This window comes from Mesoplodon densirostris, chromosome 11 (assembly GCF_025265405.1).
Source record: "Mesoplodon densirostris isolate mMesDen1 chromosome 11, mMesDen1 primary haplotype, whole genome shotgun sequence".
NCBI lineage: Eukaryota > Metazoa > Chordata > Mammalia > Artiodactyla > Ziphiidae > Mesoplodon > Mesoplodon densirostris.
Genome location: NC_082671.1, coordinates 28,917,321 through 28,932,222, shown reverse-complemented (window position 1 = coordinate 28,932,222; position 14,902 = coordinate 28,917,321). Strand labels below are relative to the sequence as shown.

Sequence of the window (14,902 nt, the reverse complement as noted above, 5' to 3'; positions counted from 1 at the left end):
ACTTCAGTACAGATGTCGTTTCCAAGGGCACATCCCAATAATTCTGCACACAAATCTCCCACTCGAGTCTCTTTCCCAGGAAACTTTATCTAAGACAGTTGGCATTGCAAGTGATCCCATAAATGATACTTTAAAAGGGAGTTTTGGAGTTGGATCCCTGCCAGCCAGCTGCCAGACAGACCCCCATCCCTAGTGCTTGGAGGACTGTTAGCACCTGGCTATTGCTGTGCCAATGTGATTACTAATTTGAATCCACTTATGCCAAAGCTGTGTCCCACTTGGTTACCTGTAATTGAAATAAATTAATAAAACAGGGCTTTCTGCATTTATTGAATTTTATCTCGTTATAGCTTGGACAAGACTGCCACCTCCTGGAGAGGCTAATAAATACTGGGGGCTGAGGTGTTCCCCTCCATTTGGAAATCAGTATTACGAAATTGCGTCTCGACGCCAACCCCGTTATCTCTCCATGAGGTTAAACCAATTCCTGACCCCTCACAACTTCTGTGAACAAATGTTTGCAGAGGACCGAGATTTCAAACAACTTGCGCAACACAACTTATTTTTACGTGAAAGTTTAAACAAAAGCTAATATTTTAGAACGCTCAATATGTGCCAGGTGCCTTAATTCTTAATTCTCACAACATCCATCTGAGATAGGAACTATTATCATAAACACAGCCAAATTACGGATGAGGAAATTAAGTTTTAAGGTACTTAAGGTGACCAGACTTTAAGCGGAAACTGCACCCAGGTAGTCAGAACTCCAAGGCTGCCGAGCTCCGTAACTAACCGCCCCGCCCTACGTGGGCATGCGCAGAAAAAAACACAACTAAATTCTGTAGGAATTGTAGGAGGCGGGCACTGAGGGGTGTGGTGGGCCTCTAAGATCCCAGCATTCCCTTCGTGCCGCCGCTAACATGGCGGCGTCCATCTTACGGTGCATTTCCCGTGGCCAGGGGCTTGGTACCCGAGGCCTGTCAGGAGTCTTACCCCTGGGGCTGCGTGAGGCCCACTCGGGCGCTCAGGGCTTGCTGGCGATGCAGAAGGCTCGGGGTCTGTTCAAGGAGTTCTTCCCTGAGAGGGGTACGAAGACAGAGCTCCCAGAGCTCTTCGACCGTGGCACGGCGGGCAGTTTTCCCCAGACCATCTACTGCGGCTTCGACCCCACGGCCGACTCGCTTCATGTGGGGCATCTGCTGGCGCTATTGGGCCTGTTTCACTTCCAGCGAGCGGGCCACAACGTGATCGCCCTGGTGGGAGGCGCCACGGCGCGCCTGGGAGACCCAAGCGGCCGTACCAAGGAGCGCGAGGCGCTGGAAGCAGAGCGAGTGCAAAGCAACGCGCGCGCCCTGCGCCAAGGGCTCAAAGCCTTGGCGGCTAATCACCAGCAGCTCTTCGCTAATGGGCGGACCTGGGGCAACTTCACCGTGCTGGACAACTCGGCGTGGTACCAGAAGCAGGACCTGGTGGACTTCCTAGCGGCAGTGGGCGGCCATTTCCGCATGGGTACGCTGCTAAGCCGGCTGAGCGTGCAGACTCGGCTCAAGAGCGCCGAAGGCATGAGTTTGGCCGAATTTCTATACCAGGTGCTCCAGGCCTATGATTTCTACTACCTGTTCCAGCATTATAGATGCCGGGTCCAGCTGGGTGGATCTGATCAGCTGGGCAATATCATGTCCGGATACGAGTTCATCCATAAGTAAGCGCCTTTAGACCTGAAGAAATCCTAGGCCAAATAATTTACACACGAACAGCCTGTGTTGCATTGTTAGGATTGTGAAATGACGCGCTTCGTTCCCGCCCTTGTCGGTTCTATCTCCATTAAGGGTCCGTAATGGGATTAATTTAATATCACTGGCTAATGAGAACTAAGGGCTGAAGTAATGGTATTAGGTATGGGACATATTATAGATCTGCAGGAAATAGACGCTGCTAGTCAGGATTCAGATTGTATGTGTTTGCTGCTTTTAAGAAGCTTCTTCTGTGTTTCGGATTTGAAAGGCTGCTTGTCTTCATTTATAACCTGAACGTGACTGGGCCTCCTTGAGGGGTCTCTGCTCTGCTCTGCGCCTTCCGTGAAACTTAAGTGTTAGTCATTGGTTGGCATCTCAAAAAAATTTGTTTCAGCACCAAATATTTGGCGAATAATGTAGATTTCAGTGGCACTTTCTTGAGGGAGATGAACTGCAGGACTAGCTCATGTGCTACTGATTTTTAAAATCCCTTTAAGACACCTCTTTTAGTGTCTCTACCTGACTCCTCTTTACCCAGTTTTCTCTCCCCTTCCTAGCCAACCTTTAAAAATGTCTAGGCCCCAGTTATGCAGCACTTCCCCTTGGCTTGCCCAGAGTCACTGGTTTAATTGCAGTTCAGAATGACAAATGTCAAAATAGAGTGCTGTGAAAGCAGTAAGATGGACAAGAGTCCAGGTTTAGGAGGTCAAGGAAGTTTTCTTAGAGCAAGAAACCAGACTGAAATCTGAGAATGATTAGCAGAACCTACCACCACTTGAGCTTAAAGCACATAATAAAGTTCTTCTTTATGCATAGGTTGACTGGAGAAGATGTATTTGGAATCTCCGTTCCTCTAATTACAAGTACAACTGGAGCGAAACTGGGAAAGTCTGCTGGCAATGCTGTGTGGCTAAACAGAGATAAGACATCTCCTTTTGAATTGTATCAATTTTTTGTCAGGCAGCAAGATGATTTGGTAGAAAGGTGAGTTCTTAACTGTGTGCTGAAAAATTAAGTTCTTTAAAGCTCATGATAAATTTTAGCCATTGAATCTCTCTGTACCCTTCATAGTTTTTTGGTTTTTTGGTTTGTTTTAACGTAGATTCTATTTAAGGCTAGTACATCACAGAACATTGGAGTTAAACACTTTTTGTTGGTTAAAGCAGAAAACCACTGTGGGTGCTAGAAAACTTAGAGCCAATTTTGTGATCTACATCTAGCAGGTTCTTAGGACATTATTGCTTGCATATTCTAGTTTTTTACTCCTTTCATCTTAAACTTGACTTCTATTTCACCTTTGTCTCTAAAGTTCCTTTTCTTTAACATACAGAAGATCCTTTTGAAGGTCCTTTTTTAAAGTGATTTTCTCATTAATTCACAATATCTTAAACTCTTAGAAGAATATAAATTAATGAGAAATACACCTGCAACAAAGAAGTGAATTTTTCAAAAAAAATATCATTTGACATAACTATCATCAAAATAACTTAGGAATAATTCTTAAAAATGTTTAAATGTATAATACCTGCCTGCAGAACATTAAAAACCACTACTGAGCAAAAATAAAGAACTCTACATGAATGGAGAGTCCTCTTGGAGGGTAAATGCTTGAGGATTGCCAGAGGTGACCAAAAGTGGGATTTGGATGTGTGCATAACAGTTGGTATATAGGGTAGGAAGGCCCAGGAGGCGAGAATTAAACAAGATGAGGGCCTGGAGCAAGAGTTCAGTCCATTTGGGGGACCACTTGCCTGAAACTAATTTCAGGAGTGTCTCTTTAATGATGCTCAGTGAGGCCAGCTGCCTGGGGCTATAGCCTAGATGGAAATTCCAAAGAATATTATGTTGGAGAGCCCTTTGTTTAATCTCAAAAAAAGTGGGTAAAGTGGGTCAGAGTCAGTAATGTCTGGCAATCCAAAGGGAACGAGAATAAATTTAGTGAGGAAAGAGATTTGGGAGTTGCCCAAAGGAGTCCCATATAAGTATTAATGACTGTGAAGGCATATCTGGAGGCCCCAGGAGAAGGGAGCAGTGGCCAGTGAAATCAGCCTGCCAATGGGAGCATGGTTGGTCTCCCCAGGGAATATGTCCCCATCTGGATATCCTCCATTGTTTGGTTTGGGAGCAGAGAATACAATCGTCTATCACAACTTTGGCTGCTGCTGAGGAGATGGGAAGTCCCCTCAATTAAGCCCAAGCTGTTAAGGCATTAATTCCTTGGTGACCCAAGGTTGTGTGGGCCCATTTTTCAAGCTGGTAGGAAGGGTCTGTGCTGGGCAGTGTGGTGGCTTAGTGAGGGAGTCTGCAGTACTGTTGAAAATGGCTTCCAGCATAGAGCAGGTAGTCTGAGCGGAAACATAAGTAACAATGATAGGAATTGGGGACTCCTTCCATGTCTGGGCCAAATGGGCTTGTCTTATATGAGAAAATTGTCCCTTAGCCATTGGCCAGACCAAATCGCGTGGCCATTAGCAATGGCCCAGGAGTCTGTGAAAATATGGATCTGCCAAAGGCCTCTTTATGGCTCCCTAAGGGCTAAGTGAACAGCTACAAGTTCTGCCAATTGGGTTGAGCCGGGACTGCCTTCTTCAATTAGAGTGGTGCCTGAGACCGGGGGAATGCTACAGCCCTCCAGCAAGCTGCAGTGCATACATGGTGGTGCTGCCATTGGTGAAGAATATGGATTCCCTGTCCATCTCAGACAGTTGGTCCCAAGGGGCTCCCCAAGCAGCTGATCATGAGGGAAGCTACACCTTCCTGTAATTTTTTTTGATTTTTCAGATATATAATTACAACTCTGAATCATAATAGAGTTTTCCCTACTTTTTAATTTATTTTTGGCTGTGTTGGGTCTTTGTTGCTGTGCATGGGCTTTCTGTAGTTGCAGCAAGCGGGGGATACTCTTCGTTGTGGTGCACGGGCTTCTCATTGTGGTGGCTTCTCTTGTGGAGCACGGGCTCTAGGCACACGGGCTTCAGTAATTGTGGCACGTGGGCTCAGTAGTTGTGGCTCCCGGGCTCTAGAGCACAGTCTCAGTAGTTGTGGTGCATGGGCTTAGCTGCTCCCTGGCATGTGGGATCTTCCCGGACCAGGGCTCAAACCCGTGTCCCCTGCATTGGCAGGTGGATTCTTAACCACTGCGCCACAAGGGAAGCCCCCTCCTGTAATTTTCAAAGGCTTTGACATCAAGGTTAGCCCTCTCCTGAAGGTACCATTTTCATTTTACCAAGGAGGCATCAGTTGTGGTATTAAGCTTCTGCCGGAGGCATCTTAACCCAGGGCGTTAGGGAGTAGTATTGATTGGGGGCCAGTTAGGGCCTCAGTTTCTAAAAGAACCCAGTAGAATTCTTTGGGGTTAGGCACTTAATCCAAAACCCCATAGGAAATCAGGTAGACTTACGTTTGGTCCAGAGACTCCAAGGGAGGATAGTCAGATATGGTCAAGCACTGACTTGGAATGTGGAGCCAGGTGGGACTAAAGGTAGGGCTTGTTGGACTGCCTGCTGGGCAGCTTCCAAAACACATTGTTGTGCCTCGCCCCAGTGGAAGGTGGCAGACTTGCATGTGATTGTGACTGTGGCAAAGAATTAGTGAGCGGTGAGGGTGTTGCCTCCAGAACATGAAAAGGCCTGGTACCTGTTATATCTGAGCACAGTGGTGGTTTAATGAGTCATTCCCTCCATGTATAGGAACACTGTCAGTGCTCTCCAGTGCCTTTTGAATGGTTTTGACAGACCCAGTAAAATGTAGGAGCACTACCCCGTGATTAGAGGGAGCACTTTGTAAAAAGAATTCTCTGGACTCAGGGTCAAATGGGACTTCTTCAGGGTTAGAATGAAGAGGGGGTCACTTGAGTGAGTCTGATCATAGAAGTGATAAACCCATTGGACCATGCCACTTTTGCACAGCAGGAGACAGGCCTAATCTCATGTTTTCCATTCACTGTGAGCCTTGGAATGTTGGTACTCAGCGACACTAAGCAACACCCAGGAAGCATCCATAGGGGTTCTGTATTATCAAGGAGATGGTGTACCTCCTCAGGGGTCTTACGAGGCATTGGCACAAGATGTTCAGGACATTTATATTTGTCCATTGTTTAGCAACATCACACCAGGTACTGGACCCATGATATCCCATCAAGTTTGGGGGACAAAGAGGGACAGCAAGCCTCGACTGTATTTCCCCTTTTGCTCTGCCAATAGTTTCCTGTTACAAGGCTGTTCCATTCATCCAGGTTAGGAAATGTAATCCCATTATGACCCACCAGTCCCAGGGGGAGGTCTCCCTCCTCCTTACCTATGGGAATTATCCTTTCCTCTTGCCTTTAGCTCAGAGCCTCAGCTTGGGCAGTGATAATAGCCTTGGGGTCCATTCCACCCTCATTAGCTTTCCTTGGCCTTGAGATGTGGAGGACCTTCATGTACATTAGTACTCAATCAAGGTCTGTATAATTTGTGGTCTGATCATCTCATTAGACCATATGGCCTTGATCACTGATCACACTGCTCTGCGGAGGTCGTTGAATTATGGCAGCAGTGACGTTTGGGGATGGATACCGCCGGCAGCACAGCAGAGGCGATATGCAAAGACATAGAATGGTAGACCTCCAGCATGCATTGCTGTCCTCCCAAATGGTGTTGCCCACCTGGGTTAGCCAGTTAGTAAACTAGTCAAAGCTAAAAGGCAATCATGCAGTCCTGCCAACCATGCCATTGCCAGTTGTTGTGTGGGCCTCAGCCTGTTGGTAGTGATACCATGAGCTAGAAATGCCTGGGGGTGCTCACCTCGGCCCATGCTACTTGTAGGAGCCCTCACAGACATTTCCTGGGCCAGAGCCAACCTTGTGGCTGGACCAGCGCTGTGGTCCTTATGATTGTAAGAGACATCTCAGCAATAATCATCAGAGAACTTTAAAAAAAGATTTGTTACTTACAGTTTCTGAAGGGCACATGGCACTACAGGGGCCACACAGTGAGTCAAGGATAGGGAAGGGGCTTCCCTGGTGGCGCAGTGGTTGAGAGTCCGCCTGCCGATGCAGGGGACACGGGTTCGTGCCCCGGTCCAGGAAGACCCCACATGCCACGGAGCGGCTGGGCCTGTGAACCATGGCCGCTGAGCCTGCACGTCCGGAGCCTGTGCTCCGCAACGGGAGAGGCCACAACAGTGAGAGGTCCGCGTACCACCAAAAAAAAAAAAAAAAGGATAGGGAAGGAGGGAGCATGGACCCGGAGCTCTGCCTTTATTGGGGTGCCTAGGATTTTGCAGGTTCACTCTTCACTGGCTAATTTAAAACGTAGAGTGAGAATTAGGGAGTGGGAAAGGTGAAGGGGGTCACTCAAGCAGTCAGTTATCTCGGCTACCTGGGGCTTTCTGAAAGGGGACTTTCATGAGTGGCGGCAGCCTGGTTCCTTATCTGGTTGGTTTGGTACTAGCTGTGTCATACATTTGGCAGTATTGCTTATTCGAGATCGATGTCTTTGAAATGGATACCTTGGCATTAAGCAATCAAAAGCTTAATGTCAAGCACATACATTACAGGTATAGAACCACTTGGAAAAATATGTGGCTGTGCCTACTCAGGTCAAATACTCATGACTTGTGATCAGCAGTCCCTCCCCCTGGGCACATCCCTAACGGATGAGTGCACATGTGCACCAAGAGAAATACATGGGAATAGTCATGGCAGCACCATCAATCACTGTCCAAGAGTAGGAACAACACAAATATCCACACTAGAATAAATAAATACATTACAAAGCATTCATAACATGGAATGTGTACTCAGCAGCTGTACACACAGCAACATGGGTGAATCACCAACATAATCATGTGCCAGAGTAACCAAAAAGAATATATTCTGTATGATTCTGTTTATATAAAGTCTAAAAAGAGGCAAAACTAAGTGATGCTGTTTAGGGAGGCATATTGAGATGGTAAAAATATAAAGAAAAACAAGGAAGTAATTACCATGGAAAGTCTGAGGAGTGGTTACCTTGGAGGGGTGAGGGGATTTGGGTAGGAGCAGTGTTGTATACCTAGACAGGTGATAGTTACACAGCTGTTTGCTTTATGATTCATTAAACTGTATGTCTGTTGTTTGTGTATTTCTCTATGCTTTTCACCAAAGATGAGATTTTAAAAGATGATACATATAAAATATTTTTCAGTTTTTAAATTACACAGTTTTTATTTATGGGTACATACACAGATAACAAAAATATAAAAACATGCTTGGGAAGGATGCCCACAAATTTAGATTAGTGGTTGTCTCTGGGGCAAGAAGGAGAATATATATGAGGTGGATGGGGCCCTCATCTATATCTATACTATTTTATGACTTTTTTAAAAAGGAAGGATTTGAAACAAAGATGGCAAAATAGTAACATCTTCAGTCAGGGTGGTGTGTGTATTATTGTCATTTTCGGTACATTTCTGTATGTTATATTTCATAATTAATAATAAATTCTAAAGTAAGCAGGATGTTCTTTAAAGCGTAAGGGAGCTGGAGATAAAAATTAGGTATGTTATATAAATCTAACGGGGTTTTTTTTTTTGTCCCAAAGGTACCTGAAGCTCTTCACTTTTCTGCCCCTTCCAGAGATTGACCACATAATGCAGCTGCATGTCAAAGAGCCAGAAAAGCGGGGTCCTCAGAAACGACTTGCTACAGAAGTAACAAAGCTTGTTCATGGACAAGAAGGGCTGGACTCTGCTAAAAGGTGGCCTCTTAGAATAATGAACACTTGATTAATTAGTTAAGAGACTGGAGAACATTTGGAGCCAATGTTTTAGAGTCATCTTTTACCACTAACAAGGACTGTCAGTGTTAACTGCTTTAAAGTACTAGCCTACATTTACTAGAAAGAACGATTATCCTGAATTAAGCTTATAAATTATACAAGATCAGTGTTGCTGTTTGAAAAACTTTCCATCTGGAGCATAATGGGTACTTCATAATTGGTTTTTGGGTGTTAGAACACATGTCTAAGTAAGCACTCAACATGATGTGGCTCTCAGAACACATATCTAAGTAAGCACTCAACATGATGTGGCTCTCAAAATGTGTTTTTCAGGTGTACACAAGCCCTTTATCATAGCAGCATAGAGGCACTGGAGGTCATGTCTGATCAAGAGTTAAAAGAATTGTTTAAAGAAGCTTCATTTTCTGAATTAGTTCTTGACCCTGGAACAAGCGTCCTAGATACGTGCCGCAAAGCAAATGCCATTCCAGGTGGTCCCCGAGGGTAAGATTATTTAACTTTTAGGTTCACAGTTATAATTCACAACCTGTGTTTCCAGAGGTGGTGTTTTTCCTGATAATGGCATCTCATTCCTTGTAGAAGTTAAGTTAGTCTTAGAATCAAGTGAAAACTGAGTACTTACTGCTGAAAATACCTTAAATTTTCTTTAAAATCTAGTATTACTATACTCTCTCTAGTTAAGTCTAACCTGGTCAGTTTTTTCTCCAGCATTGGAAAAGGCTTACATTTAAATGACCACTATTGTATAAATACACTGGGATCAGTCAGCTTAGGGATGGTCACAATTTGAGAAGATCACAAGAACAGAGGCCCTAAGTAAACAGATTCACACACCCCTGTCACATTCAGTCTGTATCCTCTTTTTTTTTTTTTTTTTTTTTTTTCTTTTTGCGGTATGTGGGCCTCTCACTGTTGTGGCCTCTCCCGTTGCGGAGCACAGGCTCCGGATGCGCAGGCCCAGCGGCCATGGCTCACGGGCCCAGCCGCTCCGCGGCATATGGGATCCTCCCAGACCGGGGCACGAACCCGTATCCCCTGCATCGGCAGGCGGACTCTCAACCACTTGCGCCACCAGGGAGGCCCTAGTCTGTATCCTCTTTATTCTGGGGAGTGGTGGGGTTGCCCAACCTATTTAAAATATTAGTTGAATTTCTCCTTTAGAACGTTAAAGGGGAGGCAGAATCTAATAAACATGAAGATAACAATTTAGTGCTAAATGGTTTCAATAGGAGAGCCTTTGAAATTTAAATGAAATAATGATGTATCTGTATTATTGGGAGTAGTCAACAGTGATTAGATTTATCTAGTTACTGAACATTTTTATTTTTCAGGTATCGGATGATAACAGAAGGTGGAGTCAGTATAAATCACAGACAAGTAACAAATCCTGAGAGTGTTTTAGTTGTTGGACAACATATTCTTAAGAATGGACTTTCGTTACTTAAAATAGGAAAAAGGAACTTCTACATTATAAAATGGCTTCAGCTATGATGAAAACTCCTTCCAGTGGTTCAAACTTATCCATCATTCATTCTCAAGATGTACGAATTTATATCTTCACTTATGCAACTCAAAGACAAAGAATGGAGTGTACTCTAGGCCTCACAGTGTGAGTAACTTCATTATTTATATAGGTTGGTTAAGTTTGTGTAATAGTGGGATATTTTATTTCCTGATCCTTAAACATTAAGGACTACCACAGAAAAGCATGATTTCTAGGGTTAATCTCTATTTTAATAATTATGCTTCATGAAAAACTAAATGCTGTCCTGTCCTTGCTGTTCTGGAGATGAGGAGGAACAATGAAAAAGAAGTAGTATAAGTAATTGTGGATACTTTTATGTTAGGTGTGTATCTCATTAGAGGTTTTTTGTTGTTTAGGAAGCAAATACAGCTCTCCGTAAAAAGGGAGAAAAGTTAGAGGAAGCCATAGCTGGCATTAGAAATTACAGTAGAAATAGTTTTCTTTTCAAGGAAAAGAAAAGTCAGTACTTGACTTTTCAGAAAGCTTCTAATTCAGTTTTCCGGTCCCTTGACTGTGTTTCCATAAAATTAAATTTACTCATAGTCTTGTTTTTTTAAATTCAGTAAAAAAAAAAAAGGTAGCAATGTCTTATAAATTTATCAACTTTTAAATTAGTTTTAAGTTTCAACTTATGTCCCCAAGCAGATTGCAGCTTGAGATGAACTGAAAAGTTAAGTAACCAACAAGATAAAATAGAGGCAAAAAATATATACTAAATATCTAATCATTTGAGAATATCAAAAGACATTCCAGTAAGGGAAGTTTTCAGGTCAAACTTAAAGGATTTGTAATCAAGACTTAGTTAAATTAAGCTCTACATTCTTTAGGCAAGTTGATTCTCCAGAACTATATTTCCAACATCTGAAATATCAAAGGTAATAGCACCCCTGTTTCCCCTGAGCATCAAGTGAAGCACAAACATACACACAAAATGGTTTGCAATCAAGATGTGTTCTAGAAAAATCTTACAGGCAGCAAAGCATGGCTTTAGAGTTCAAATTCTAGCTGTTTACTACCTGGATTACTTGGAGCAAGTCATTATTTCATATGCAAAAAATGGAGATGTAATAATACCTCAGTCAATTATGAAAATCTAAAAAGAAGAAAGTCATAAAACTTTCATACAGTATAAGCTGTATTGCTATGTTCCAAAGTAGATTTATATGTTAAAAAAGCTATAGTTTATCTAAACCTTCTTCTGGGAGTAAAGTTAGGAAGAATTCATTTATTGACAAACTTTAATGTCACTTCATACCAGCAACTTTATTTACATAGTAAGAACATACAGGTATCCATTATAAATGTCAGAGATCATCTCTGCATTTCAGAACTTTACTCAGTTTAAGTGTCAACAAAAAGAGGTTTTTCTCTTTGCATACCTCTTGTCTCTGTTTTTCTTTTACACAGTGTGTAGTACTAGCAAGTGCATTATCATAGCAGGTAATGTTTTCAATTTGAAATTTGCTGGAGAAAGGTGCATTGTAAGTTTTCTTCCCCCCCTTACAAATTAAAAAAGCTAGACTAGAATGGAAGTCATCTGACCTATCTGAAATAAGTAAAATAGGATGGCTATAATTTCAAAACTGATGTTTAACAATGGCAGAGTGATTTTAAAGTATGCTAATAAACATTCTGGAAGCATGTATTCTATGAAGATGGTACTGCTAAGTATAAGTAGTACCATATCATATCAGACTGAATCTGTTTTTTTATGTTTGAGATCAGTTGCTGAGTCTCTTGTCTCTTAGTACAGTAAATGGGTGCCATTAGCCAAGAGTAACAGACATATTCATATGTTCCTGCCGATAGTCCTTCATAAATGTCGTAACTTAAAAATAGACTTTAATATCTGCAATATGTAATTTATCATTTTAAAACTTATAATGTAATTCATATCAAGAATCACCTGGGGATTTTGGTAAAATGTGTATATGTTCTAAACCTTACTCCCAACCCCCTGAAAGCCTTTAGGAGTACGTGTGTGTGTCAGGATGTTTTTCTTTAAATAATGAAGCCCCACCATTACTTTCTATTCTAATGTACTTTGTTGGTGTGAAGCAAAAGTAACTATTAACAACTAATAGGAAGAAGATACACTTAAAATCACCACAGTATTTGGTTTTAAGTCCCACCTCCAAGTGAATCTTGAAGCATGGTCTGAGGGCTCCAGTTTAAAAATGTATCTGAATTATTACTATTATATTTGAAAACCAAGGGGAATTTATTAGGACTTCTGAAAACTAAAAGGGAAGATGATCATTACCAAGTCTTACTAGATAATCAAGGCTAGATGTTCTTAATGCAGGAAAACATAACTCATGCTTCCAGGTTTAAGTAAGATCAAAGATATTGTAATTTTTAACGCACCAGGGGAATGTGGACCCAGAAGTGGAAGGACTGTAGCTACACATATGCACATCACATCATTGTCAATGTTACAGATCCTCTCCTGTGTTCAGCTTTCTTACAAACACATCAAAGGTTTCTGAGAAGCTCAATAAAACTAAAGCAAAGAACAGGTGGAATAGTGACTGACTACTGAGTAACTTGTCACCCCACCTCTTTGAAAGCCAGTTCGGTTTAAATAATAGTGCATGCATTATAGTCGTATGACATGGTGTCTTGGTGCATTCTTGAAGGGCTATGGCAGCAGCTTTAAGACTACTAGCAGATTACACAGGTCATCTTATCCACAGACAAACTGCTTGTACAACTAGAACTATTAACAGTTCTTTTTAAGTTCAGATGAAACTGTCACAAGACAGACGATGTATTTTATATATACTAGGAAATTTTAGAAACAGCCATTTATTATTTGGATTAAATGTGTGATTCGTTCTGCAATACAGAGTATAATTTTCAGTTTATAGCCAGTCTTCACATGAGCAGCTTCATACCATTGCAATACACAGGAGTTCATAAATAAAATTCTACTCAAGTAGGCAGTAACTAGCAAGTCAGTGAAGTCTCAGTATGACATAGTTCTCTTCACCAAAGATGAGTCTCTCGGATTTCAGCAATAATTTGACTGGCTCCTTGTAATGCCTGCATTAAAGAAAATTATAAAAATTATAAATGCTTAAGTTATAATAACAAGGAATATCAAAGAAAGAATCTGAATTAATGTGGGATAACCTCTCCACTTTATATGTGGTTGATTTACACTAACCAGTATCTTCTCTGAAATTTGAATCTAAGTAAGTGCCAACATAAAAAAAGATTAGCCATCATACAAAGACTATATATATCTCCAAGGATCAGAATGCATTTTAAACAATAAATGTTTATACCTACAACCCAAGTAAGAAAATTCAAAAAAATTCACAGTAATACCTTTAGCATATCAGCTGCTTCTTTCCTGCGCTGTGCCATGTCCTCAGATTCAGTCAGAAGATCATCCAATAAGGATGATTTATACAGCTGTCCTACTAACTCACTCTGAAGAGTATCTTTTACATGATTAACCAAAAAATGCATTACTGCCTTTGGCACACTGCAAAACAATCAGATAATCCATTTGATTTAGAATAAAAACGTAAATTTTTAAAAATATGTATATTTTCAAAACAGATTATGAAATCATCTCGCAGTATTCTAGTCTGATTTATATAACATAGTACTAACCTGTCTTGAATATTCTTTCTGACAATAAGAAAATAAGATTTGATGAGTCGTTCAATAACTTCACAGTCTCGCTGTTCACGGGCAGATAGTTTTCGTGCAACAGGTACTGGCTAAATGGGGTGAGGGGGAGAAAAAAGTTACTTTTGTGCCATTTTGAAAGGGCAACATTTAACATTCAATAAGTTTTTGAGACTTCAGTTCCTTTTGTCTTTTAAAGTGTTTATCTGGTAATTGGTTATTTGTCCTCAAGCAAATTCTGCAGCTTACCACATCCAGCAAATTCACAGCATGGCCTTTTTGTGGACTGGCTGGCATAATTGGAATTGGTTTTGATTTTTCCTCAGCTAGTAACTCCTCAGCTTTTGAAGTTTTCAGCATTCCTCTCCAGTTGCCTGTTGTTGGTTCTTGAACACCATCTCCAACCCCACCACCTCCAGATGCAACCTGAAAAAAACATGTTCCAAAACCTATACCAACCATATCAAACTGATATTAACTAAACAAAGTTAATTTCCTTTGACAGCAGTCAAGGAGAATACACATCCAGTAACCACCTGGAGTTTAATCTATTCAGAGAGATGGCAGGGTCAGAAAGAGATGATGGGTGGCATGTATAACTGGAACCCTGAGCTGTCTAAATAAGAGGTTCAGACTTCCCTGGTGGTGCAATGGTTAAGAATCCACCCGCCAATGCAGGGGACACGGGTTCGAGCCCTGGTCCAGGATGATCCCACATGCCGCGAAGCAACTAAGCCTGTGCACCACAACTACTGAGCCTGAGCTCTAGAGCCCGCAAGCCACAACTACTGAGCCCTCGTGCCACAACTACTGAAGCCCATGATGCCTAGAGCCTGTGCTCCACAACAAAGAGAAGCCACCGCAGTGAGAAGCCCGCGCACTGCAACGAAGAGTAGCTCCCACTCGCCACAACTAGAGAAAGCCCACACGCAGCAACGAAGACACAACACAGCCCATAAAAAGTGTATTTGTAAAGGAAATAAAGAATGGCAGAAGTAACACTGTGGTTTATAAATAAATAAAAGGTTCTGTTGTAAACTGTTTGCAAGGCCTCAGCCAGTATATTTTAAATTCCTTTTTTATTATCTGCTAACTTCTCAAAATTTTTCCTCTTCTCCAACTCCTCTAACACTAGAGATTGTGGAAGAAGTAGAAGCTGCCCTTTACAACAGGACTGCTCATTAAAAGCACAAGAAAAACCAGAACTACTATTCACATTATTTCTTCGAAGTAACTTT

The 14,902-nt window shown here is 41.9% G+C and overlaps 2 protein-coding genes across 8 annotated transcripts in view; one reads left to right on the top strand and one right to left on the bottom strand.

Annotated features, from left to right (window-relative positions):
- The first annotated feature begins 883 nt into the window (after positions 1 to 883).
- On the top strand, positions 884 to 14,829 carry YARS2 (tyrosyl-tRNA synthetase 2). Of its 2 annotated transcripts, XM_060113724.1 has the most exons (5): positions 884 to 1,702; positions 2,553 to 2,720; positions 8,300 to 8,455; positions 8,810 to 8,980; positions 9,829 to 14,828. In XM_060113724.1, the coding sequence occupies exons 1-5, from the start codon at positions 921 to 923 to the stop codon at positions 9,986 to 9,988; spliced, it is 1,437 nt and encodes a 478-aa protein (XP_059969707.1). In that variant the 5' UTR covers positions 884 to 920; the 3' UTR covers positions 9,989 to 14,828. The 2 variants fall into 2 exon arrangements, with proteins under 2 accessions (XP_059969707.1, XP_059969708.1); XM_060113725.1 differs by lacking the exon at positions 8,810 to 8,980 and having other exon boundaries at positions 9,829 to 14,829.
- Positions 12,815 to 14,902, bottom strand: part of DNM1L (dynamin 1 like) — a 69,025-nt gene continuing 66,937 nt past the window's right edge. For all 6 annotated transcript variants that reach the window (XM_060113717.1, XM_060113722.1, XM_060113721.1 and 3 more), the window contains 4 exons: positions 13,914 to 14,090; positions 13,647 to 13,756; positions 13,356 to 13,515; positions 12,815 to 13,067 (listed from right to left, as the gene is read on the bottom strand). In XM_060113717.1, coding sequence (XP_059969700.1) covers positions 13,011 to 13,067; positions 13,356 to 13,515; positions 13,647 to 13,756; positions 13,914 to 14,090 — 504 coding nt within the window. In that variant the 3' untranslated portion in view covers positions 12,815 to 13,010. The remainder of the gene's footprint in view (positions 13,068 to 13,355; positions 13,516 to 13,646; positions 13,757 to 13,913; positions 14,091 to 14,902) is intronic.